The sequence below is a fragment of the Eschscholzia californica genome, unplaced genomic scaffold (assembly GCF_041429995.1).
Source record: "Eschscholzia californica isolate CP2 unplaced genomic scaffold, dmEscCali1.0.p SCAF_2, whole genome shotgun sequence".
Classification (NCBI taxonomy): domain Eukaryota; kingdom Viridiplantae; phylum Streptophyta; class Magnoliopsida; order Ranunculales; family Papaveraceae; genus Eschscholzia; species Eschscholzia californica.
This window is the reverse complement of record NW_028238309.1, coordinates 9,950,791-9,975,862: the sequence shown is the minus strand read 5'-3', so window position 1 is coordinate 9,975,862 and position 25,072 is coordinate 9,950,791. Positions and strand designations below refer to the sequence as shown.

Genomic DNA, 25,072 nt, shown 5'->3' with positions numbered 1-25,072 from the left:
TTTATATAAAACATGTCAGTTGGGTATATGGAATTTGAGGCAAAGGCTGACCAATATTACCTATATAATGAGACTATGGATGATATAACCCCAACTCATGTGTATCTCACACTAAGTTGTTAGTGTGGAACTAAAAGTTTAGTCTTTAAAAAAATGGAAATTCAATAGACCCACACCGCCCCTCTAGGATTGGATAAGAGAATATAAATTGTATAGAAGGAAACCCTCCACCCTAAAATATGTAGGAAGTACCAGCTAAATAGTGGCAATCCCTCTCTAAATTTTTACAGACCCCCTACTTGGGTCGTGAGCTTGTTAGTATACACTCAAACTTAAATGAGTTACCCGATGCTCGTTTGCACGAAGCCCGACCAACCCGAGTTATTAACCGGGTATGGGCGGGCTTTGATCATTCAAATATTTATATTTGCCCGCCCGATTCACCCGGAGTGCCCGAGTGGTCACAGAGTACAAACACCCAACCTGCCCGAGCCCGAAACCTAGCTACCAGTGGGTACCAATACCCGCCTGGTTCTCTTTTTTTTTTTTCTTTCTGATTTGGGGCGGGAAAGAGAAAGGGGAAGTTTTTCCCAAATCGACAGCAATCAAGGAGGATACAAGAGTTCTAGGGTTCTGAGTTCTTTAATGTCCACTTTCTCTCTCAAGGGTTTCTGGTGAGGTTTTATCTAATTATCCTCAATCGAAGACATCAAGGAGCCGAACTTCTGAGCAACTAGGGTTTTCTTTTTTTTATAGAGTCCGTGGGTATATAGACCAAAATAATATTCAAAAAAGGTTTATGATCCAATCTTCTCAAAACATGGATATTTAGTCCTTTTACATTATGGACATAATAACCCATTCTTTATGAGAGAACTACCGTCCATGTCTCTCCTACAAAAATCACGGGATTTTTAATTTTCCAGGGTGAATTTGGAATGTTTCTAATGTGGGCGTGATTTAGGGGATTTAAAGCAACTAACGTATAAATCCGAAATTGATTTTTCTCTATCTTCTAACCGTTTTGGAAAGCAAATCTATTTCCAAATCAATTCAAAACAAAAATCGTAGCCAAATCAATTTTCTCTCTTTACAGATTTGGAAACCAAATCAATTTTCTCTCTCTTACTATGTAATTTTTTTCGATTCAAATCAATTTTCTCTCACTTAACTTTCAGATTTGGAAATAGTATATTTTCAAGGATCAATTTAGCGTGATTTGGGGGTTAATATACAAAACATATATATCACTTTCTCTTACTTAACTTTCAGTTTTGGAAATAGTATATTTTTCTAGGAACATTAAAGCAACATGTGTTTTCGTTTTTACTCATACATAAATACACATAGAATACAAATTAGGAAACAAATACGTAAATTATGTATTATTTATGACGAGGAAACCATCATTTGTCGAGTATGCAACATAATTTATTAAATGTATGTGGGTCTTGTTCAATAAATTACACATAATTTCTTTTACATTACACATCCTTTACATTCTGTTACAAAAAAAAAAGTACAAAATCTTCTTTGGTTCAAAAATGGTGCCCATCCATGTACTCTCCATTAGTTTCGTTGACTCACTTTGATTTGACGATTCTCTTTGAAATTCCATCTGGTATATCAAATCTACACACATAAATACACATACATTAAAGAAAAAAAAAATCATATATTGTATTATAAACTACATGTACAGTTTCGTAAATTATATATAATGTTTGTCAAATTTGACAACATTTGAAGGTTTTGAGTAGTTTGGTAAACTTATCAAGGCTACTGTTTTGGGTGAAAAGTACACGTAATGGTAAATAAATAATACACAATTTATGTGCACTTATACGTAAATTATATACATAATGGTAAGAACATGAAGATATACGTAAATTATATATACTCTATTGCAAAGTACACGAGATTTGATAGTAAAGCGAAGCATTTCTACTAATAAAATGAGTACTGTTTTGATGTTAAAGCACGGGTAATGTTCTATAAATTACCCATAATTTACTATAAATTGTGGTAATTTACGATAAAGTACATGTACTGTAAATTCTGTTATGAGTAACCGTACGAAAGAACAAATGTTTCATAAATCCGTACGGATTGAAAACCAGATCTGAAGAAAAAAAATGAGAATATCATTATGCTTAAACTACAAATCTAAAGATATCTGCTATGATGATTGATTGCAATAATGTCAAACTCAAGTTGAAGGATTAAACATCAAGATTAAAAACATAAATGAAATTTTAAGAGAGAGAAAGAAAATAAACACCAAACATTTGATAGATGATTGATAATCTGATCTCACGAAATATAAGAAACAACAGAAGATTAAACATAGATCTAAAAAATATGATATTATCACTGGATGCAAACATAACATACTAACTTTGAAGGAATCATTGAATAAGGAATAAACATAAAGATCTTAAACAGTTATGAAAATTTTAGAGAGAGAAAATAAACATCATACATTCGAAGTTAATGAATTAGTAAACAAATCTTATAGATATGTATCATAAATCTGATACGTTTTATAATAGAGCGAAATAATTAGGGTTTTAGTTATAAGAATAAATATTATATATTAACAATGGTGTTTATAAAGATTTCGAAAGTATTAAACCTGATAAATGATGAATTTGGACAGCAATATAATGTAGAAGAAGAAAATTTTCTGAGTTTCATGGAGGTTTGTCAACTAAATCGGTTTTAGAGAGATCAAATAAAGAGTTTCCGTTACTGAAAATAATGAAGATATCCTTACTTTGAATAGAAACATGATTGGAGAGAAATATGGAAGATAATAATGAAGATATCCTTACTTTGAATAGAAACATGATTGGAAAGAAATATGAGAGATAAATATGGAAAAAGATATGCATAGATTTCGAAGATAAATCAGTTATAAAATATGGAAAGGTTAGATTAGGGATTATGAAATAATATTTATTCTAGAGATTTGTGTTTTCTCTCTAGATGAGACCAAATGGACTAGATATCCATTTATATTATTTTTTTGGTTTTAAAACCCTTTATAGAATTAGAGAGGATTATATCTACTATTAGGACCCGTTTTTTGGACTATAAGACCAAAAATTCTTTTTTATATCTTAAATCTTCATTTTCTCTGTCAAGGATTTGGTTAGTAACTTTGACTTATAACAATTTTCTCACGTTTGATGTTTCTAAAATCTTAATGTTCTAACTCATAGAGGTTATTGATCCTTATTCCATGTTACAGATATATAATTTTGCTTCCCCTTTAATGAAATTTATCAAGAAATTGATGAGTCTCTTTTGAGAATTATGGAGATGGTTTAGGTTGTAGTCTTGTAGACCAGCTGCTTGATGAAATTCCTCTTACTTTCTTATAAGTTATAAATCATAGATAAGTGTAAGTTGATGTTTAAATAATTGTTTGTTGACTTAAACCTGTATAAGTTTTTCTTTCATATGTCGTGATGAATTGCCCGGAACCCAGCCACCCGATGACCTAAAGCCCGTTCTTCCCGTTGGGGACTAGCATGGGGAGCCTTGTTTAGGAAATTTTTACCATCGGAATCCGCCTACTAAGATCAGGACCTACTAGGAGACCGGGTATCTGCCGGTCTGGAATTTGTTTTTATCATAATAGTAGGTGTAGTTCAGTAAATTGATGTGTAGAAAAAAAAGTCTCAAAGGTAACGATCTGTGCGTGTTTAGGTTTTGAGGAGTTTTGGAACTTCATATTGCCGAGAACTAGAAGGTAGCAAAGAGAACGACAAAGATTCAAGTTAGATGTTGAAGGATTTATATTTAGGATTCGAAGGATTCAAGTCGAGAAGGCAGCAAAGAGAAAATTTTCAGAAAAGTTGATTCAGAAAAGGAGCAGGTTGTTCTTGGACGGATTAAGACATATTCGACTTGCTTGTCCCCAAACTAGACTGCATTCACTATCTTTCAGCCGAAATCAGTCCGGCGAATCAATCAGGTACGTACAGGACATTACTCTTAAACAAGAAAGGAAGAGATATAACAAAACTCTAATATATTACATTAAAATTCAATCATATTTGAACTAAATTCACCTCACCAAAAAACCTTAAAATGATAAACAGATATGCTACCTCATTACACTAATACATTTCTAGTCTACTAAATCTCTTTATTTTCACCTTCCCTTGGAGGTAAGGTTGAAGAACAACTGTCTGGATAGTGGTTCATTAGATGTGAATGTGACCCTTGTTCACTAACCTTCCAATCATCAATAAAAGCAATAACATTAGCATTTCTAATCGTCGCCTTGTCTAATAACGTTATCTCTCTGCTTTCTTGATAGTTTTGGAAGTAGAATATAGGTTTTGTAGTTATTCTTTTTTTACTAACTTTAAGTGAGGGGCCTCCCCCGACCTGAAATCCTGGTTCCGCCCTAGCCTTTTTGCTTTAAACTATCTGGATTGTCCGAGTCTGAACTAGAGGTACTCATGGGTGCCTGAGCCAGCCCAATTCCCACCCCTAGGATAAAATATTTGGGGGAATTGGATTCTTATGGAGTAATCACGCTCTATTACCCCACGACTCTTTCCCCCTCTCTCTCTCTCTCCATTTGACTGGACGAAAAAAATTAACAGAGACCAATCTTCATCTGAAAAAGCAAAGTTTGAGACTTGCTCGTACGAACTTGGATGTGTGAAGTATAACCCCTTACCCCGCAATCAAGTGTGTGAGATCTTAAAGCTTTCAATTTTTTCTCTCTAAAATATAAATGGTTGATTTTTTTTAATTGCCAATTGTATAGCCTCGTTAATCTTGAGCTGATTGAAGTTAACGTTCGGTAATTGGGGACTATCCAGAACAATTATCTTGTGGAGTTTCTACATTAGGGTTTAAATTGAACTACTTAAGGTTTGTTAAGTGGGGAGTATACAGAAAGGTGACCTTTGGGATTTTCTAGGTTTTAAAGTGAACTATTTAAGTTTTTTGGTGGAATGTTTGATGATCATGAGGGATTTTATGAGAAGGGAAAGGGAAGATCTAATGAGAACGATCTCTCCAACCAAACATTTCTAATTCAATTCTAGGGTTTAAGCGAGTACCTTTCCTAGGCTTGTTTCACACTGACATGATAATTTCAGGGTTTTGCAACACTATTAATCAAAGAAATTTTTTCTTTCGTTTTTAGTTATATCAGACGTGTGGTTTTCTGATCCATATTAGATTTGATTTAGTGCAGGACTGGGATTTGGCGAGATAACATGGCAGAAAAAATGACAGTCGATAAACCATTGGAATCGCCACCACAGAGTGAAGACATGATTGCATGTGTAATGGCACTTGAAGCTGCCTTACTTCCATGCTTGCCTGCGAGAGAGCTTCAAGCGATTGATCGATCACCTCATAATTCACATCAAAGTAAGGCATCTCAACTTTGATATGATTCTTTTGACACATCAAAATACATTCTTGTTCATATTTGGACTTTATAGTTTATAATGCTAGGGCTAATCCTCGTCTTAATATGTAAATTTTTTATGCTACACGTAGATTTATTTGGTTCTTTTGATTTCTAGTGGTATCTTATGAGGATTTTGTGACAGTTTGTTTGTGTTAAAGAAGTGCGATTAGGATATTAACAGATCTCGTGAAAAAATAATGAGAAACCGTGTCAAACACATGTAATATGTAAACCAAGAAGAAGAAAGACCGAAGATTTTGTGGTTTGAACAATTACCCTCTTTTGCTTGATCTCCCAAGTTCAAATGTTGAATAATTTGGTTGTATTGTGATGGGATTTATCCAATGGAGGAAAATACCACACAAGAAGCCTAGGAGGGAGTTGTGGGTGATGATCCCCGTAGCAATATGTTGGTCCTTTTGGCTGGCTAGGAACTTAGGCATTTTCAATGATTCTCCTAGGAGTCTAGTGGTCGAAGTGGAGGATGTCCTTGATCTCCTCTTCCATTGGAGTAGGAACATGGGTTGGGCGAAGTGTCTGTCATACTTAGACTTTATTTCTAATTGGGAGGCTATCATGAAGTAACATCTTCGCCTGTGATACAACCAATTCTTTTGTACATTCTTTTCCTCTTCAATATTAATTCAAACTTTTCAAAAAATTGTGATGGGATTTAAAGTTCAGATTCGATAATTTCATTATTTTTTTTTTATCTATTTCTTATTTTCAGTATATCGCTAGATTACATTCTTGTATGTTGTTACAAAGTTCTGAAATTGATTCATTTTCCTCAGATGACATTTGATTCAGATAAGATTAGTGAAATTATGAGGACATGTTTCTATGAATAACTGATTTTTGCATTCTATTTCTTTTAGTTGATGTCGAGAGGCATGCAAGGGATTTTATGGAGTCTGCAAAGAAGCTTCAATTATATTTTATTGGATTACAACATGAAGAACAACCCACCAAGAAAGATACACTTAAAAAGGTACTTCATATATAATACTTTTTTGTCACAAACGGCCAAACTCTCTAAAATCAGATAGTTTAGTTGTGTCCACCAAGTATTTTGTTTTAAGTTCTTGTTTGTGTTTTCTGCAGGAGATAGCGATGATGGAAGAAGAGCTGAAGACGAAGACAGAGCTAATAAAGAAACATGAAAAACAAATCCAAGGTTGGAGAAAGGAGTTAAAAGACCAGCATGATAAACACGTAACAGAGCTCGAGCGAGTTTAATGACCTTGTTCAGTGAAAGCTCGTGGTCTTCTTGCTGGCGTTTATGGCGTTAGCAGGAAAATGAGATTCAGTGGGTTTTCTAGATGATATCAGTTGTGGTTATAAGCCAAAAGTTTGGTGTAACATTAATCTGCTTTTCTAATTGCCATTTTCTCTGTTTATTAGGAATAATCACTGCAACAATGCTAAAAGATAAGGTTTAATATTATATCTAACACCATTTTCGACTTGATCTGTTGTTGTGTTACTTCGAACTAAATATTGGGTAAAATCACATTTCCTATGATTGAAAATTGTGAATGTCTGCACCTTTATATGGTTCCATAGGGAAGATTAGATTTAGCTTTGCTTGATATATTGTGAATGACGATATAATCTGACTGCCAGGGCCGAACAGTTCTATCAAATACATAATCTCAACCCATGAAGATAACCTGTGCCTAGTGGTAAAGGACAGTTCTATCAGATTTTCAAAATTGAAATGACAAGTGAGAATATTGAGCTTGGACGGAATTTTGTAAAAATGAGAGAAATATTGTTATGTATATTTGAAGATAAGTTTGGAAAGTATAATACCAACTTTTAAAAGATAAGTTTGGGAGATGTAATCTTGACCATTTAAGAGGAAGGTATATTCTACAAAGGATATCCTCCTCCTCCCTTATTATAGACGAGGGTACAACCAATGTCTATTGTGCACAGACAGTTCTATCAAATGCGTAATCCTAACTTTCGAAAATGAGTTTGGGAAATATAATCTTAGCCATTGAAGAGGGTTCGAATATAAGATTGAGAAGTATAATCTCAATCATTTGAGATAAGTTTGAGAGTGTAATCTTAGCCATGATATATGATCTCAACCCATGAAGATAAGTTTCATTGACAATGTAATCTTTTTAGAACACACCCTCCTCCCTTATATAAATGATTGCTTTTCATCAAAAAAGAAAATGATTGTTGCCATAGATTTTCAAACTAGTAGTTTAATTGCTTCAAGGTTTAATTCAACAGTTATTGTTACCAGAGCTTTTGTAATAACTCTGTAGTCCATATCCCAAAAAAAATTGAAGTAATGAGTTCATTGACTCATTTAAGATGGTTTTGATCTTTGGTTACGAGATTAAGATGGCTTTTGGTAATTCTCTTCTAAGAATTAAAAGGCTGAAGTTACATGAGAATCCAGCATGAGAAGCCAATCAAAATAAATTTGATATTTATTGCAGATTCCTATAAAAATCAGACTCTCATCTCATAACAAAATTAAATCAAAACAGAAAGCAAAAGTAGTATTCTTAAGTGATTGATTACAAGGAACAATCTGAATAAACTGCTTAATCTCAATAATAATAGCACATTTCATCATAGATGAAGTTCAACAAAAAAAGTATTCCAAAAGTTTAATGAAAGAGACGAGCCGAATAACAGCAAACTGTGAAGCTACAAAGAAACTAAAGAAACCTCCAACCTTATGAAGCATGAAAGATAGTTCAGTTACCGTCCACAAAGATCGATCAACAAACACTGATCTTTTTCTGCAAGTCTAAACATAACCAAAATCATGAAAGTTAGAAAGAGAGAGAGAGAGAAAGGGCGTGAGGATTTACCAATTCTAATCAATTTTGACAGATGAGAAAAGGTAGTGAACGAAATAGAAGGAGACGAGGAAACCGATGGTGCCAGTTGACAACATGATAGCGATTGCCATGATTAAAGAATACCCAAGGTAGAGCATAGCAGAAACAGGTCCACTCAAACTCCTGAGATCAAATATCAGGTAATTAATGGAGTACATGAACACATAAAGAGCAACAGAACCAGATGCGAAGAATGACTTCCACCACCATTGCCAATCTTCCACACAGAGATGCATGTAAGTAAGGACAACAGAGACTTCGGCACAAACAATAACTAGCAACACAAAGACAACGAGCAAGAATCCAAACACGTAGTAGAATCTACCGAGCCAGATGCTAGAAAGGATGAAAAAGAGTTCAATGAAAAGGGTTCCAAATGGGAGAGTTCCAGCACCAAGGACAAGGAGCCATGATGGGTATTTTCTTGCAGGGATTTCTCTTGGGATCTGGTTAGTTCGGACTGGATATTTGATGGGTTCGGCCCTAGTCCCAAATAGACCACCCAATAGGGTTAGAGGAACAGAAATGCAGAACCAGAGGGACAAGAGTATGAAATATAAGGAGATAGGGATAGCACCAGTACTCTTGCTGCCCCAAAGGATGAAGTTCAAGGCAGTAAGGATTACAAATACTATTCCTGGGAAGAAACAGGAAACGGACCAAGCAATGGATCTCCATCCTTCTGAAGTTCCCTTGATGGTTACCCATACTCTAACACCAACATAACCAGCTATAATTCCGAGGAAGAGATACAGAATTATCATGCCTGTCAGTAGCATTCCTCGAGAAGCTGGTGACATGAAACCAAGAGCAGCGAATACGATGGTAACAACAGCCATCCCCAGAATTTGGGTCCCATCACCAACCATCACACAAAGTAACTTTGGGCAATTAGGTTCTCTAAATACATCACCAACAACAAGCTTCCACCCTGAAAGCTCTTCATTCATCTGTGCTTGAGCTTCTTTGTCCAGTTCCTCGTACCTTGTCAAATCCCTCCTCACGGTCCTCAAGAATATAACAAACACAATACCAGCTAAGAAAAAGATAACCATTAGCGAGTTCAAGATTGAGAACCAGTGAACACGTGCACCTTCCATCTTTAAATAAGCGTCCCAACGAGAAGGCCATCTAATATCACTTTTCACAAATTCAACCTCGTAAGTAAATGTGACTCGCTCTAGCTCCTTGATTATCTGAGACTTGTCAAGATCAACAGGGCAGTTAATTGGATCGATTGTATCATACATATGGAGCTTTAACATTTCCTCTGTGTCACGCTTGATACTACAAGGGACAACCTCAAATCCAACTATCTCATACCCATTCTTCTTTTCACTAGGTTCTGCAACTACAGCCATGGACTCATCTCCAGTACCAATCACCTCCAAACCAGTTCCTTCGTACTCGTGAACCAAAACCTTGAATTTCAGATGATTGATGATGTAATCGTCTTTACTTAGAGCTGGAGCGTAACCAACGGGATACCCTGTCCATTGGATGTTAATCCCATTTTGGTCAGCATACCTCAGAGCAGGTAAATTATCCAAAATCATATTCACCTGGTACAGATCACGGGTTCTTTGTTTCAATAGCTTTACCTCGTTCTCATTTAAAGGGCTGGTTGTGCAGAGATAAATAGATTCATTAACATTCATGCGGAAACGATATGGGGAGTTGTCAATCTGATCTCCCATAAGAAGCTCCCCTAAATTCTCTGCACTCTTTTTAATCCCTCCTGGGGGTTTGCAGTAAGGAAGACTATAATAACTGAAAGGAAGTTCAGTTTCAATGGAAGTCAAGGAATTAACTTTTGCAAATATTTGCTCCCCCGGTGTATACGTATGCATGTAACTCCCAGGCAGATAAAACCCATTGCACACACAACCAAAAAGAAGAACAAGGAGACAAGACAAATAGATTGAAGAAGCCATTGGAAGTGAATCAAAGAACAGTTTCCCCTTGTATCGCTTCGAATCTAGGAAATGCAAAAATGCATATTCCAATATCAGATCTAAAGAAAGATAAAAACTTCCAAAGTTTGATGCTTTCAAAGTATAGATCTACTCGATCAAGATAATCAATTCACCACCAAAACTGTTCAAACTGATATAAACCGCAGATCTACAAAATACAAATCGCAAAAATCCAAAATCAAAATTTCAAAGTATTTGAACGATTATTACACAGATCAGTCACACCAGTATCATAGCAAAAGTAATCAATTCATATGAGATTTAAAAGATCAGATCAAGCATCAACATTTCGTTTGAAACTTCACAAAATCGATTGAATTTCATCTTAAACTATCTAAATCACAGCTATTGTTTGTAAAATTCAAACCTAATAATTGAAACTCAGATCGAATTAAACAGGAAATTTCATAAAACTAGTATATAAAATCCAGATCTAAGGTTTTGAATACGTTACCTGATGCTCAAAACGGAGTTAGGGTTTCTGATGTCTCGAGAAAAAGCGTGAAGACTGGTGGAGAGAAGAGAAAATAATCATACAAACTCCTCTTTCTCTCTCTAGAAATTCTCTTTGCGTATGGAAAATGTTAAAGAAGGAAACCAAATTAGACGGTTTTAAGCCCTTTCTCTATTGGTTCGAAATAAATAGTGTGATGCTACTAATAGTGTGATATAATTGTAATTAAGTCCCTCTTAACCGTGTGAATATGTGATGAAGTCCTTCTAATTCTAAATATTATATCCACATCCAATTCTCAAGATACAGATACAAACATACAGAGAGAAAGGGTTGTTGGTGGGTCGTCCATGGGTTCAAACCGCATACGACTCTTTCATGTGAGAGAATTGTACACGCATAGTACTTATCAAGAGTAGAAATGATTTTGCTGTAAGAAATCTAATAAAGTTTGTCGTAAAAGAAAGAAGTTTATAATAATTGACAAACTAATGTATTTATGGATCCCGAATGACTACACCTAAATCACGATAGTTTCATACGGGACGCCATAGATATTCACAATTGAAACGTGACAGCTAAAAAATCGGGAGCAAATTCTTGTTTGATGCATAAATAATGACCAATTTCTGTAAATACTAATTCGACCATTTTCTGTAAATACTAAGTAGGCAGTCTAACCATTTAAGTGGAAGTTGGTCGATTTAAACATAAATGGAAAAAAGAAATTGGAAGTAGGTCCAGATTTATCAGAGGAAAAGGTTGAACCAGCCAAATTTTGTACCTTAAAAAATAAAGATTGTGTATTGAAACCCCTCCAGAAGTTGAAAAATCTGTAATAAGGACAAAAACTCAAAGCTGGTGTCGGTGCATATGTATTAGGCTGGTACCTCTAAAATTTGAGCAATAAAAGATCCTCCATGAACATGGTAGCCCCACTTACTTGTGGAATTGTAAGAGTCAATTTACTTTTTATTTTAATCACATCCCAAACCTGATTTAAGGATTACATTGACTCAAATTAGAGGTTAGAGAGCTTGTTTTATTAGAATCGTGATGTCTATCCCGTTTGAATAGTCAATTTAAATTGATATTTGGACAAATCGATTAGACTTCATGCAAATCAGATTCAGACAATTACAAAAAAGTTTACATCGTACCAACCCAAAAATCTTGATAAACAAAAACTCTATACGCAACGGATTCATTAGCTAAATGAGCAAGGAAACACAAGTGTAATCTCGTACATGGTCTTACATACCTCCATCTATCTATCGTTTGTGTAATCATCATACTCTTAGTTATGAATTTAAAGTATCGGCTTCAACAAAAAAAAAAAAAACTCTATACCCATCACAACATCTTGAGAATAGGGAGGAAAAGAATCATAACTCGATCTTTGAACCCAATGTCTCCTTGTTTGACTATTTATTGTTGTTTCTTTCAAGACCTTTTTTTTTTTTTTTGTTGAGAATTTCTTTCAAGACCTTTAGCAACCATCTTGCCAAGCAAGGTTAGAACTTAAAAAGAAAATAAAACTAAAAGAAGTGTTTTTTTTTTGTTGAGAAAACTAAAAGAAGTGTTAAAACTATTAATAGAGAGAAACTAAAATAACTTTAAGCAATTGAGAAATGTCATTGATCTCTCTCCTTTTAAGATATATGAGAGGGGACTTGGATATAGTCAGACCATATTAGTGTAGTTTTATGAAGATCACCTTTCAACAAGTGAAAATTTACAAAAAGAATCCTTGAACCTCAAAAAGAGCTTGTACATGACACAAGTTGTTTCCTTTATTTGGAAGCAAATATATCTTGAAGAAACTATGTGACTGAAGGGCCATACCCTACTCCTGATTGGCCCTACGTGTCAACGACTTATTTAACTTCACTTATACGAGAATGTTTCTGAACCTTTCAACAAAAAAATATGACCTAACTTTTTATTTCTTTTCTTTAATATTTAAGAGATGACACATATAACCAAAACTTTAACCCTTTCAAAATGTGATTTCAAAGCTATATTGGTTGAAAACTTCACACCAATCAAAAAAATTTAATTTAATTAACAAAGGCAGATCCAACTTTGGTAGAGTTTATTTTTCAAATGATGTAATCATGTAAATGCCACTAGGGTGAAGTTTAGGTTCACATGCATTATCTTTCTCTTCACATGATATTAGGGTAAGGTTTAGGTGCACATGTATGATTTTATTTTTCAAATGAAATTAGGTGGGTATGCATGACCTAGATATCTACATTTTTCAAAAAAAAATTCAAATGATGTTAGAGTTAAAGTTGGATTTGATTATTCTAAAACTTAAGTTTGATTATATTATTTTTATCTATTAACTTATAAATGAAGTTTTAATAGGAAATTAGACTATCGACAATAAATTTATATATTCTCTGATTATTTACTTTTCACTAAAAATTATGTACCGGAACTGTGTTATTGACCTCTAAAGAGAGAGAAAATCATAAAAAAATAATCAATCATATCATATAAGAGGGACTTTTTGCTATACACTCCTTCATTAGTCCACAACTTAGAGTAAACTTTTCTTGAACCAAAAGGTCCAAAACTACACACTTTAAGGAGAGTACAAGTAATTAGTTAAGTAAAGAATGCTTAGTTTAGTAAAAAGAAAAGTAAAACAATGTTAGTAACGATAGGTTTTTGGGTTAGTTCCACTTTGCCCCCACTCTGGTAACCAATTGAAATATATGGTCCCTGTATATCTCCAATGTTCAGTTTGGCTTTAAGACTACAAATTCATTACTCAAAGTTAACTATCAACCTCCTTTTTATCATTTTATACTTCATTTCACTAAATTTCTCACTAACATTCACAATGGAATAGTGTCATTATCTACATTCCATTGTGTGAGTCTAGGTCTAAATTAACTACAAAACAAGAAAAAAGAAGAATTTAAGTAGTTGATAACACTTCCAACGGGGGATCCAATGTAAAATGCTTCATTTCAAGTGCCCTAAAAGTTTTTTCAACACAAAAGGGCCCTTAAAGCGTCCTACCGGTAAGATTGACGAGCCTCCGAACAAGTGTGGGTGAACCATGTCAGGTAACCAGGCCAAAGGTTGGGCAGCCCGACCTGCTTTACCCAGGCAATGTAACTGGATGAAACATCATTCTATAAATTCAAGTTAAGTTTTGCATTGGAAATAGAAATTTTTTTCCAAATTTCATAGTGCAAATTTGATATAAGCACCCTCTCCATTATCGACATATTCAAAGGGGATTCCGTCCATTTTTTTAAAGTAGTGTGAATATGAAAAAGAAAAAATTGTCCACTTTGTAAGTTTATATGATTTGTTCAACAAAGATGCATAAAATGTATGGCTCACATTTAAGATTATAGTTTATTGCGTATGAGATTTTAAGTTCGAATCCTCCTTTTTTTGTCTCACTACTTCCAAAGCTCCCAATTTTTTATTTCAGGGTTAGATTCAATTGTCCCCCAATTTTTTGCTTTCCTCTTCATTTTCTTTTTCTTACGTGAATGATTACTTCTAAGAACTTGGCTCTAACACTGAAAGTTCAAAAGAACGCTATGTTTTCCGTCTTTAACATCAAAATCGACTGCAACAAAATGTTTGGTTTATAATTTTGCCCCCTCTAAACCACTCATGACTCGCCCAGTGATTGTCCCTACAACTAAGAGCAGTTACTTCGTACCTAAATATAGGGGGACACGGTGGAATTGCCAAAAAGAGTAACACACAAACAACCTTGAAGGCTCCAACCAGAGAAAGACAGAGGAAGGAAAGAGAGAAAGTAGTAGAAGAAAGAACTCAACTTCCTATTCATTCCTCCCAATCAACGAAACCCTAGAAATCCTCAACTTCTCTTTCTCACGTACATTGTTCTTTCTTTTTGTTTGATTTTCATTTGAAATTTCAGTGTCAAACGAACCAAAACTATTCGCATTGAAAATTTGATATCACTAATTCAACATTCAATTTTTCTAATTGGGACTCTTCATGTAGAGATTTCAAAAGGTAATTTCAATTTTAGGTTTTTGGAGGTTAAGTTTGAACTTTAAAGGATTAGCTTCAAAATTGAAACATGATTCATTTTAGTATTTTGTATCTTATATACCAAATACCCATTTGGTTGTACATATGTGTTATAGGTATTTGTGATGATTTAGTTTCTTGCTTTCGATAATAAACGATGTTAGTTCATCGTGCATTTGGCGTGGAGTTGCATTAAGGCCAGATTGTTCGTTTACATATTGGGTATAAATAATGTTGGGTAAGTCTCAAAGACTTAAGATTTAATGTCATATCTTTACCCTTTTGAAATTTATGATTGATAAAGAGCATTATGTTGTATATTTCATATTATGAATGCATTTGAGTATGGAAGTAGGTTTTGGCACTTGGGTAGTAAAATTTTAGTATTACAAAGTTTCCTCTTCAACTACTAATGGGCCATCTTAATGTTGTGTTCAAGGTGAAGAATGTCGTGCTGAACTAGATGATTGGAGATTAGACGCCGAGAAATCAGAAGGGGAGAAGAAATTCCGGGTGAAAATTGGTAATTTCATTGAGATACATCCTTCAGATGAGTTATGTTATTATCCAGAGAAGAGAGGGGAGAAGAATTTAGATGTTAGGGTTTCTTCTGTTTATGTAGAGGACATAAGAAACCCAAATGACGAGGAGGCGGTCCATGAATTTCGTCAAAAGCTTCTTATGGATTCTGTGCTGCCTAAGCATGATGACCATCACACATTATTGAGGTCAGTCTATTATTTTTGCTTCAGTGAACATGTTTTCTAATATGATGTATTTATTTTTCCGCTCCAATTTAGAAGTTTGATCTTGAATGGACACTGTGATGCAATTGTGCCCCTCTTTCAGTATGAGAATATCCAAGTAAAACACGTTCAATAAGTTTACCACAGACTGCAGTTCTGATTGATTAGCTTATACTTTTGATCGGTTGTCCTTCTGCAAAAAATTTATCAGACCCCAAACCTAGTTATTGGTTACCAAATTGGGCCCTAAAAGAGTGCGGCTGTTCAGTAGTCCGGACTCCTTTTTGGGCCTTAAAGCTTAGTGAAATTGAGCTCATGTGTGAAAAAGACATTATGGGATCCGGATTTTATTGCGGATATATATGGAATTTAGATATCTAAGTTCAGTTGATTAAAAACATAATCAAGCTATTTAAGTTAATGAATTGTTTTTCCAATCAAAAGAAACATTGTTTTGTTTTGCAACGTCTGTGTCTTATATCTGACCTGATCAACTAAGGTTTCAGTTTATGTGTGTGCTATTACTATTGCCTTTCACTCCTAAGTCTTTCCTTCTTGTTTTATAGATTCTTGAAAGCTAGGGATTTTAACGTCGAGAAAGCGACCCAAATGTGGAAAGAAATGCTTCAGTGGAGAGAAGAATATAAGACAGATACCATATTGGAGGTTGGGACAATATTGGTTCTTATTTAGTTTTTTCGAAGTCATTTGTATTCTGGACGTTTCATTTATCTTTTAAAATCAAATTACTATTAAGCAGGAAACTGGGTTTGTTAGAGAACTTGAATCCAACGAGAGTTATACATGTAGATTGGTGTTTATGATTGCAGAAGCAACTCTGCGAGTTGCTTCGATTTTAGGTTAATATATCAATTTTATTTTATAAATGTATGCGACTTGGATGAAATTGTATGTGAAAATGTCAGTGTCGCATCATTTCAATATTTTATTACCACGTAGAGGGATGCAACGAACCTAATTCTGCTAGTGTTGCTTAGATTTCTTATCAAAATATTTTGTCCTGACAAATGCTGAAACAATTGGCAGGATTTCAACTATGAGGAGCTAGAAGAAGTTTCACTAGTTTACCCTCAAGGGTTCCATGGAGTTGACAAACAAGGAAGGCCTGTCTATATTGAGAGACTGGGGAAAGCGCATCCAAACAAAATTCCACGTGTATCAACGATGGATCGCTACATAAAGTATCACGTTCAGGAATTCGAGAGAACATTCAATGAGAGATTTCCGGCGTGTTCAATTGCAGCAAAAAGACATATTGGATCGACGACAGCCATCCTTGATGTGCAGGGCTTGGTATGCCCTTAATCTTTCATCAGCACATTTCTTATGCTTTTGTGCTGTAAATTTCGCGTCAAACTTAGAAGAAACAGTAGATTTACTATTTTCATAAATGAATCCACTTCGTAATGAGCCAATTCTTTTCTTCTGAATAAAATAACACCAGTAGGTCACCATTCGTTAGTAGTGCTTTTTCTTTTCTCGTTCTTATTTAGATCGAGAAATCTTTTTTAGTTACACTCCAGTTTTTACTCTAAATTATAGTACTGAGATTCTATTATTAATTAAAGTTTTAGCTTAATCTTGTAAAGTGACCTATATATTTACTAAATAATCTGTACATTGCACAAGGTGAGCCCTTTTTATGCCAGCCCCTTAGTCAAGCCATACTTTTCTGAAATTGCTCCGAGGGAGTGTTGAGACGGAATAACCGACATGGCCTATTTGCCTCAAGGCACATTTGGGCACTCGCCTTGCCTTCTATTGCACCATTATCAACAGATTTAATGCATAATAGACACGAAAAGATTGTTAAATAGTTTTTATATTTGGAAAAACAGGGTATGAAGAATTTCACTAGAACTGCAGCTGATCTTCTGTCTAGGGTGGCCAAGATTGATTGCAGCTACTACCCTGAGGTAAGCAACTCTTTGATATCAAATTTTGGTTTTGTCGTTCTTCTACTAAATTCTACTGTCTATATGCAGACATTAGAAAGGATGTTCATTGTTAATGCTGGATCTGGTTTTAAGATGCTTTTTGCAGCAGCAAGGAGATTTATTGACCCAAAGACTGTCAATAAGATACAAGTAAAAGAAATTCTTTCTGATATTGAAAGATATTGTACTTCCCGTAACACTGCATAGTTACTAATCTCTCAATCTGCTGCAGGTGCTGGAACCCAATTCCCTTGGTAAACTACTAGAAGTAATCGACTCAAGGTGTGCATTTTTTTGGTTTAGTTCTTTGTTCTCCATATCTTTTTCCACGATTATATATATATATGCATATACATATGGGCGTACACAGTTTCTTTTCCTGATATCTTTTTTCAGCCAACTGCCTGACTTTTTAGGTGGTACATGCATATGCTTAGCTGAAGGAGGGTGTCTTAGGTCTAACAAGGGACCGTGGAAAGATCCTGAAATATTGAAGGTAAGGTTCACTCGGCTCTTGCACGAGGTTCTTGTTCTCTATTATCCACCACATGCGTTTTTCATTGAGTTCAACCAGTACACTTGGACTTGAATTTGTTGATCAACCAAGATAACCATTTTTTTTTTCAGTATTTGCGTGGAGCAGAAGCAACATTTGTTAGTGAACACACTGAAACATCTGATGTGGAGCAGAATAGTGCCCTCCATCATAATAAAATGCACCCATCAAAGGCAAGATTTTGGTTTTTTCAGTCTTGCAGATCTATGCCAGTGCTAATTTAAAAAAAATTATCCTTTTTTAACAAGGGAAGAATGAAACAATTTATGTTATGTACAAGAGGTAGTGTAAAAAGCAAAAGTAAGAACATTGCAAGATAGCATCTCAATTTTGTGTGAAGCTTCTAAAATTGAGATCTTAATGCTATCAAAGTCAATCCTTTCCCCTCGCCTTGGTTCCTTGCCTTGTAAATTTCCCGGATAATGGCATGAGGAACTAATTTCGATAGTTTCCTCTGTTGCTCCAGAATGGTAATTTTATCCCAATCTTGAATTGCTTTCTATTTGTTCCACTCTTTCCAAATATCCGTGCTAATCTTTTTCTTTTTTACTAGATCTTTACTATATCTTAAAACAACTGTTATTGATGAATATAATGGTCATAAATATTATTTATACATGTTCGGCTCCTAGAATTAAGACTTTCTTAGTTTCTTTCAATTTGAACAGGTGGCTTCTTCAAATGCAGTTACCTCTTGTTGCGATGATGATCTTGCTAATACCTGTGAATCTTCAAATAGCGATGTAATAGCGGCATTTTCTGAGCAATCATTTCGAGGAAGTGATCATGAAAGATATTTGGCTTCGATATCTGAACCGAGAGGTATTTTCTAGCAATTTTCTGTTCAGCTATATATCTCATTTGTTTGGAATGATTTGTATTGCTTAAGATGCATGGTCATCTGTTATTCCTATCTGCTATTTCTACTCGGTCTAGTCTAGATTTTCTTTACCGATGTCTTGCTTCTCCTCAGGTACTCTGATCAACAATAGGTTCACTACCATGAAAAGCAGGACAGAGGAGAGAACTTTCATGTTTCTTGGGAAACTACTAATAGCCCTAATTCTCAAACTACTTGCTATTTTCCGTTGTCTTCTCTTTGTGAGGCGGCAAAGAAATATTTGTTTAGGTAACCTGTTGGATGCCAATAGGAACAGCCATATCCTAGCTACAGAACCTCTCAAGGAAGAAGGCAGTGCTCTCCCGTGTTTGCATAATCTTCAGAGGCTGGAGAAATTACTTGAAGAAATTAGTAGAAAACCTCTGGATATTCCCTTGGAGAAAGAACAGATACTCCTCGAGTCATTGGATCGAATAAGAACTGTTGAGCTCGACCTTGAGAAGACAAAGAGTGTAAGCTCTTAATACTTAAAATGCATTCGCATTTTCATCTGTTATATCATTTTTACGAAGTTTACTCTTATGTTTTCTCAGGTATTGCAAACTATGGTTGTAAAACAAATGGAGATTAGGGACACACTGGAATATCTCCGGAATACAAAATTTCGGGTAAGATTAATTTACCTCAAGTATCATTTTGTGACCAAGACGTATTGATCTGCAATTAGGCGAGCTCTACAAACACACTCATGCATCCACCTCTTATGTCGTAAGAAACAACGATCAACCAACCCTAAATTAATGTTAGAACTCGATCTGATCTCGCACTTAAAATGTGACTACCCATACACTAAAACATTTGGGTCTGGATGTTGTTTTCTACCGCTATTCCTTGAGCCATTTTACACAAAGATAAATCCTATCATATCATCAATTCAGCTCAATTTTAGTAATCTGTATATTAAACCTACTTTTATTTATCCAGCAACGGGCTTTCTGTTAAACTTTTGGATATGCTGAAGCAGAACATTGGACAAGGGAGAAAAATCGGAGTACATATCAATTTAATTTAATCGGAGTACATATTCATTGGAGAGGAGGTATCGGCTGTATATACTGATTGTCTAATTGTTGAAGAGGGTTTACCAAGCTCAGTCATCAATGATATTCTTTCATTTCTTTTTTCTACTCAAACTCTCAAAAGATACTCACATTTGTAGTTTGTACTCGGGATAACAGATCAATGAAAGCACCTAAAGATGTTCACAGTGATACCATTTATGAATTACGAGAAATTCCCAAAGAATTTGATTCCATTAGTTGAGACTATTTTTATTATCATACATGTTACCCTCAACTTGTGGTGTGTTTGCATGAATGAATCTACGGATTTATGAGTCCAAATGATTTTTTTTAGTTTGTTTGTTATTTAGTAAGAATCATACGATTTATAATTATTTGATTTTCTTTTAAATGTTTCTTTAATTTAATTTTTTTTATTAAGTAACAGTTTTCCGAAAATTCTTTTTCTCAAAACCCATTGTTTTCCAAAACACCTTTTTTTTTCTAAAAATTATTCAGAACCCTTCTTTTCACAAAAATTGTTTTTTTCATACTTTCTATTTCAAGTCGAAAAAATGAATCATATTTCTATTGGAATACCTCCTTATCTATCATTATAAATATGGAATGAAAGGGAAGAAATTATGAAAGCTAACTGATAGCGTAGGTTCACCGTTCATGGGTATATTACTATTTTCCTTATGAAAGCTATCATGTGTGAAATTATGAAAGTTTTTCACTTTCTCTCTCTAAATCTGCACTGGCCACCTCACCCGGCCGGGATTCACCCGGGAGAGTGGCCGGGTATAGTACTAGTTTCCTTATCAAAATTTATCCCTTGTGCCGTTGACCTAACTAAAAGAGAGGTCTAAGGTAGCCAGGTAGGGCCACGATTCTTCTTTGGAAAAACAAAGTGGGTTAATTCTGTTCTGGATCTCCTAAATATGACCACCTTATCAAAATAGCCTTGTAAAGACTAACATTTTTTTTTTTGAATTAGGAGGCACACGCTTACCAATTCAAAAAAAAAAAAGACCAACTTTTAAAATGGTTACACCATGGTTCTTTGGAACAACAGAGTGGGTTAGTTTTGTTTTGGTCTCCTAAACATGACCACCTAATCAAAATATCCTTGTAAAGACCAACTTTTAAAATGGTTAATTTTTTCAACTTTTCGACACTCAACAACAATTGATCTTCCTTAACAAAAAAAAAAAAAAACAATTGATCTTTTCTTTATCTTTTACCCTTCCTTTACAAACGATCTTTCTCTCTCTCAAATGAGGGATGTAGAGAAAGGGAGGAAAAAGAGAGAGAGAAGTTCCCGATGACGCCATTAGGTGGCGATTTTTTCTTCTTCTTCTTTCAACCGAAACCCTAGTTTCATTTCAACACTAAACCTCATCTTCATCCCTCTCATAGCTGAATCTACCATAGAAAACCATCAAAACCTAGTTATACAATTCATAACCCCCTAATAATTTCACCCTAGTTCTGCAAAGAAATCTTACTAGGTAAAGCATAAGAGATTATATTACCAGATCTGGTTAGAGCATACTCGGAGTTAGGAGAAAGTAGAATCCCCTCAAATCATCAATAGAAATCAGCTTAACCTAGCTTGTTTTCTGATTACCCCTTCACCCAAAGCACAAGAATCCTCTTTTCTAAATCACTAAAACCCTAAATCGAAGGTTTTCTTCAAGGAGCAGCAAGAACCTCACTGATGTTTAGGATAGATCATCTCACGGAAATCTTATCTATCCTGAGTAAAATAGCTTCACTTGGAACTAAATCATAGAAAGAAGAAACCACTTGGAGAAAAACATGGAGACTCTGAATTAATCTGCTTAATTCATCATTTTCCAGGGAGTTCAGGGAAGCTTCTTTCTCTCTTATCTCTTAATTTAATCTGCTTTCTCTGAATTCTTAGCTTTTATCTAGTGCTACCCTTTATCTATATAGGTGAAATCGATCTTCTTCTTCTGGCTTCATATTGCCTTTTTTTTTTTCTATCCTTTGTATCTAAATAGGTGAATATCTCATCACTTAGAGCTTCAATTTAGATTCATCTTTTGAATCTGATATTATTGCCTATCATCACCTTACATGTTAGTTTAGTGTTCTTCACTTCGAAGTATAGCCTAGTATCTGATTTCAATTCAGTCGGTCGTCCGGTCATGTTGAACCTTTCTGCATACTTCGTTCTTAAAACTTATCCTCGTTACATTATGTTAGCTTATCGTCGATCTACTTGCGATCGTTTTGATCGGGTTTCCATGTTAGTTTCATCCATCATTAACTGTTATCAGTTTAGGAACATTAATCGAACAGTAGCTGGCCACTTTGGCATCTGGATCAGCCGAATAACATATAGAATACACCTCAACTTTCCATTCGACCTCGGACGACATTATATGTCGAAGATAATTCTCCAACTCTATCGTGCAGTTTCTGTTGTTTTCCTTCCAGATCACTTTTTGTTGCTTACCTTTGAAGCTGGTTATCAAACTGATTTAACTTTCTATCTAAGTTCTGTAACATTTTCACTTCCACCCTTTGTCGCAATTCATTTGCGATTGTTTGTCGGATTAGCAGGGTATTTATACTCGGGCTATGACGGCGATCCCATTTACCAGGTGTCTGACCTGATTCTACTCGGTAGAACTCAAGCGGATATGGTCTCTGTACATGGAGAATACTGGCGGGATACCTCGGAATCAATTTTTGATTCCATCTTGCAGTCACCGATGTTTTTTCTTGAAACTGTAGGTGCTTGTTTAATCCATCTTCTATGTCATAGGAAGTTAGGTAAAAATTTCATCATTCAACCAACCAGAAGAACAGGTACTACCTTCGTCTTTCAATTAATCGAAAGGTCTCTCGAGATCAATTGTCATAGCATTCTCTTGAAGAGTTGGAGGGCTTATAAGCTTCAGAATGAAGAAAGCACCACCAAACGAAACTTTTTTGTGCAATTCCTCATATCGGTTTTATGTTGTTGTAATTTGTGTACCTTTATGTTTGTTTTTATTTTGGATATTGTAACAGACGCTTAAGTTTATGTATTTACTTTCAACAAAAAAAAGAAAGAAGATTTCTAATGAGGGCAACTATTAGGAGGCCCACCAGATGTTTGAGAATAATCTTACTCCGCAACAAAAAATGAAAAAAAAAGGTTAAAATATGACGGTTATAACGGTCATCCATATTCATGATGTATTGCATATTATGTTCATCATGTATCAATGTCATCTGAATATAATGGCTCTTTGAATCCAATATAAAAGAAAAGTTCAAAAAGCAAAAAATATCAACTGTTAAAGTTAATTTACGGAAGAGGGTATTTTCTTCTCTCAAGTGTCTCACATATATTACCTTTTTTTTTTGTTGTGTTTTTCTCTTATTTAGCAATTTAAGACATGTTTTACTTAGCTATTTTTGTATAGTTTTATTTAGGGAAAAGAGAGTAAAAACATGGTCTTATATAGTAGCATCCAACCAACACTTGGTTAATTTTGGACAACAATGACCCGGTCAATTCTCTAACCTTCTTTCTTGTCTTTGATCCGAAAAATAACCCACCTTCATTCATCTTTCACTTTGTCTTTTAACATTTTCTCAACCTCATCAAATCAAATTTGAAAAGGGAGATCGAGAAAGATCTCCCATAATAAATTAAAGAAATGGGTTTGATTAATGGTTGTTGCTTCATCGCTCTTCTCTTCTTCGTTTTGTTGGGGTTATCTACTTCCGTCTTCATTCCAGGTGCAATTCGTTCTACATTAACTTTCTAAACACGATTCTTCTATCAATTTCTTTTGTTAGTTTTTTAATGTGAAAATTTACAGACGATATCTTCGAAATATCAGCTGGATCTAATTCTGGACGAACTCTCCTCCAAGCAAAAAAAGGTTTGATTCCTCTGTGTTATTTCACTACATAAATTAAATTAACACTGATGTGGCCGACTACTATTGGACCGGTCGTTTCTTTCTCAATAGGGTCGTCCAATGGGAGCCGGCCACATCGCCATTTGGCCTATAGTACATGCCCCATTTTTCGGTCTGTTCCGCATTTTTCGGAATTATATAGATTATGTGTTTAACAGAATCCATAACTAAAAGCATGAGTCCTCTCTCCTTCCAATTTGTGTCTTCTCATTGCCATTGATGGATGTCTATAATGATGGAAATGTATGCATACAGGATGCTCAGTCAACTTTGAGAATCAAAACTACACCATCCTAACAAGCCAATGCAAAGGACCTCAATATGCTCCTAAGCTATGTTGTGCTGCTTTTAAAGAATTTGCATGTCCTTTCGTAGACGAGTTGAGCGACTTAAACAACGATTGTGCCACGACTATGTTTAGTTACATAAATTTGTACGGAAAATATCCACCAGGTTTGTTTGCCAGTGAATGCCGAGAAGGTAAGCAAGGTCTTGAATGTCCTGCCGATCCTCCTGGTTCTAATAATGTTGGTTCGATAGCTCCTAATCTCTTCTCAGTTATGTTTACAACTGCTTTTATATTGGTATTTTTCCAACTATTTTGAAGCTCATGGCAGACCAAAATGTGGACATTCTCCTTTTGTAAGTGCATTTTCAGTTCTTGTGTAGTTCGCCCCTTACTTTCCTAAGACTTTGACTTTTTTTTCCGAAAAAATGTTGTACTTTATATGCTTCTTACTTGTGTGATTTTTTTAATTGGGCCTTAAGCATTGCACAACAATTGATTCATAAGTTTGTTCGACTACTAATTACTTATTTTATAAGTTAAAATTGATTATGAGGGGCATGTCACTATCTCTATCTAATTTATCGCTTTCTCTCTTTAAATGTAGGAATCGTTTTTACCAAATTGGTAAAAAAGTTGTGTATAAATAGTGAAACTGACTTTCCACACCTTTCCCCAAATGGTATTTGTAGAGTTTGGACGTGGGAGTTGGATCGGATGGGGTGCCTGCATACCCTCTTCCGTCCGACTAGGCAGACTTGGGCACCTTGACTCTCTGGCTGGGTGGTGTCTATTGTGGTAGTCGAACTGAACACAGATAACATATCAAACTTAACGTCGATAAGACAAGACACTTTCTTTCAGCCCAATCCACTAAATTTTGGTGA

At 34.9% G+C, this 25,072-nt stretch overlaps 3 protein-coding genes and 1 pseudogene across 12 annotated transcripts; 3 read left to right on the top strand and 1 right to left on the bottom strand.

The window, feature by feature from the left end:
• The first annotated feature begins 449 nt into the window (after nucleotides 1-449).
• On the top strand, nucleotides 450-6,978 carry LOC147556093 (mediator of RNA polymerase II transcription subunit-like protein). 4 transcript variants are annotated; one of them, XM_086663857.1, is made up of 5 exons: nucleotides 450-761; nucleotides 3,693-3,982; nucleotides 5,225-5,403; nucleotides 6,325-6,437; nucleotides 6,551-6,978. In XM_086663857.1, the coding sequence occupies exons 3-5, from the start codon at nucleotides 5,247-5,249 to the stop codon at nucleotides 6,683-6,685; spliced, it is 405 nt and encodes a 134-aa protein (XP_086519983.1). In that variant the 5' UTR covers nucleotides 450-761; nucleotides 3,693-3,982; nucleotides 5,225-5,246; the 3' UTR covers nucleotides 6,686-6,978. The 4 variants fall into 4 exon arrangements, with proteins under 4 accessions (XP_086519983.1, XP_086519986.1, XP_086519984.1 ...); XM_086663858.1 differs by lacking the exon at nucleotides 450-761 and adding an exon at nucleotides 3,112-3,153 and having other exon boundaries at nucleotides 3,715-3,982; XM_086663860.1 differs by lacking the exon at nucleotides 3,693-3,982 and having other exon boundaries at nucleotides 503-761; nucleotides 5,209-5,403.
• A 1,026-nt stretch (nucleotides 6,979-8,004) lies between these two features.
• Nucleotides 8,005-12,091, bottom strand: LOC147556092 (transmembrane 9 superfamily member 12 pseudogene; annotated as a pseudogene). 2 transcript variants are annotated; one of them, XR_015235144.1, is made up of 3 exons: nucleotides 10,750-10,993; nucleotides 8,290-10,443; nucleotides 8,005-8,225 (listed from the first exon to the last, which is right to left on the bottom strand). The product of XR_015235144.1 is annotated as a transmembrane 9 superfamily member 12 pseudogene, transcript variant X2 (transcript). The 2 variants fall into 2 exon arrangements; XR_015235143.1 differs by having other exon boundaries at nucleotides 8,005-10,443; nucleotides 10,750-12,091.
• A 2,173-nt stretch (nucleotides 12,092-14,264) lies between these two features.
• LOC147556091 (phosphatidylinositol/phosphatidylcholine transfer protein SFH13-like) lies at nucleotides 14,265-20,203 on the top strand. Of its 5 annotated transcripts, XM_086663844.1 has the most exons (15): nucleotides 14,265-14,769; nucleotides 14,904-15,025; nucleotides 15,227-15,310; nucleotides 15,410-15,515; nucleotides 16,100-16,199; nucleotides 16,581-16,847; nucleotides 17,393-17,470; nucleotides 17,540-17,641; nucleotides 17,724-17,773; nucleotides 17,888-17,987; nucleotides 18,119-18,220; nucleotides 18,716-18,869; nucleotides 19,021-19,400; nucleotides 19,482-19,556; nucleotides 19,873-20,203. In XM_086663844.1, exons 2-15 carry the CDS (start codon nucleotides 15,019-15,021, stop codon nucleotides 19,888-19,890), a joined length of 1,623 nt encoding a protein of 540 aa, XP_086519970.1. In that variant the 5' UTR covers nucleotides 14,265-14,769; nucleotides 14,904-15,018; the 3' UTR covers nucleotides 19,891-20,203. The 5 variants fall into 5 exon arrangements, with proteins under 5 accessions (XP_086519970.1, XP_086519967.1, XP_086519966.1 ...); XM_086663841.1 differs by having other exon boundaries at nucleotides 15,227-15,515; XM_086663843.1 differs by lacking the exon at nucleotides 19,873-20,203 and having other exon boundaries at nucleotides 14,410-14,769; nucleotides 15,233-15,310; nucleotides 19,482-19,670.
• A 3,308-nt stretch (nucleotides 20,204-23,511) lies between these two features.
• Nucleotides 23,512-24,746, top strand: LOC147556090 (GPI-anchored protein LLG1-like). Its single transcript, XM_086663839.1, has 3 exons — nucleotides 23,512-23,714; nucleotides 23,798-23,860; nucleotides 24,155-24,746. The coding sequence occupies exons 1-3, from the start codon at nucleotides 23,633-23,635 to the stop codon at nucleotides 24,502-24,504; spliced, it is 495 nt and encodes a 164-aa protein (XP_086519965.1). The 5' UTR covers nucleotides 23,512-23,632; the 3' UTR covers nucleotides 24,505-24,746.
• Nucleotides 24,747-25,072: the final 326 nt, after the last annotated feature.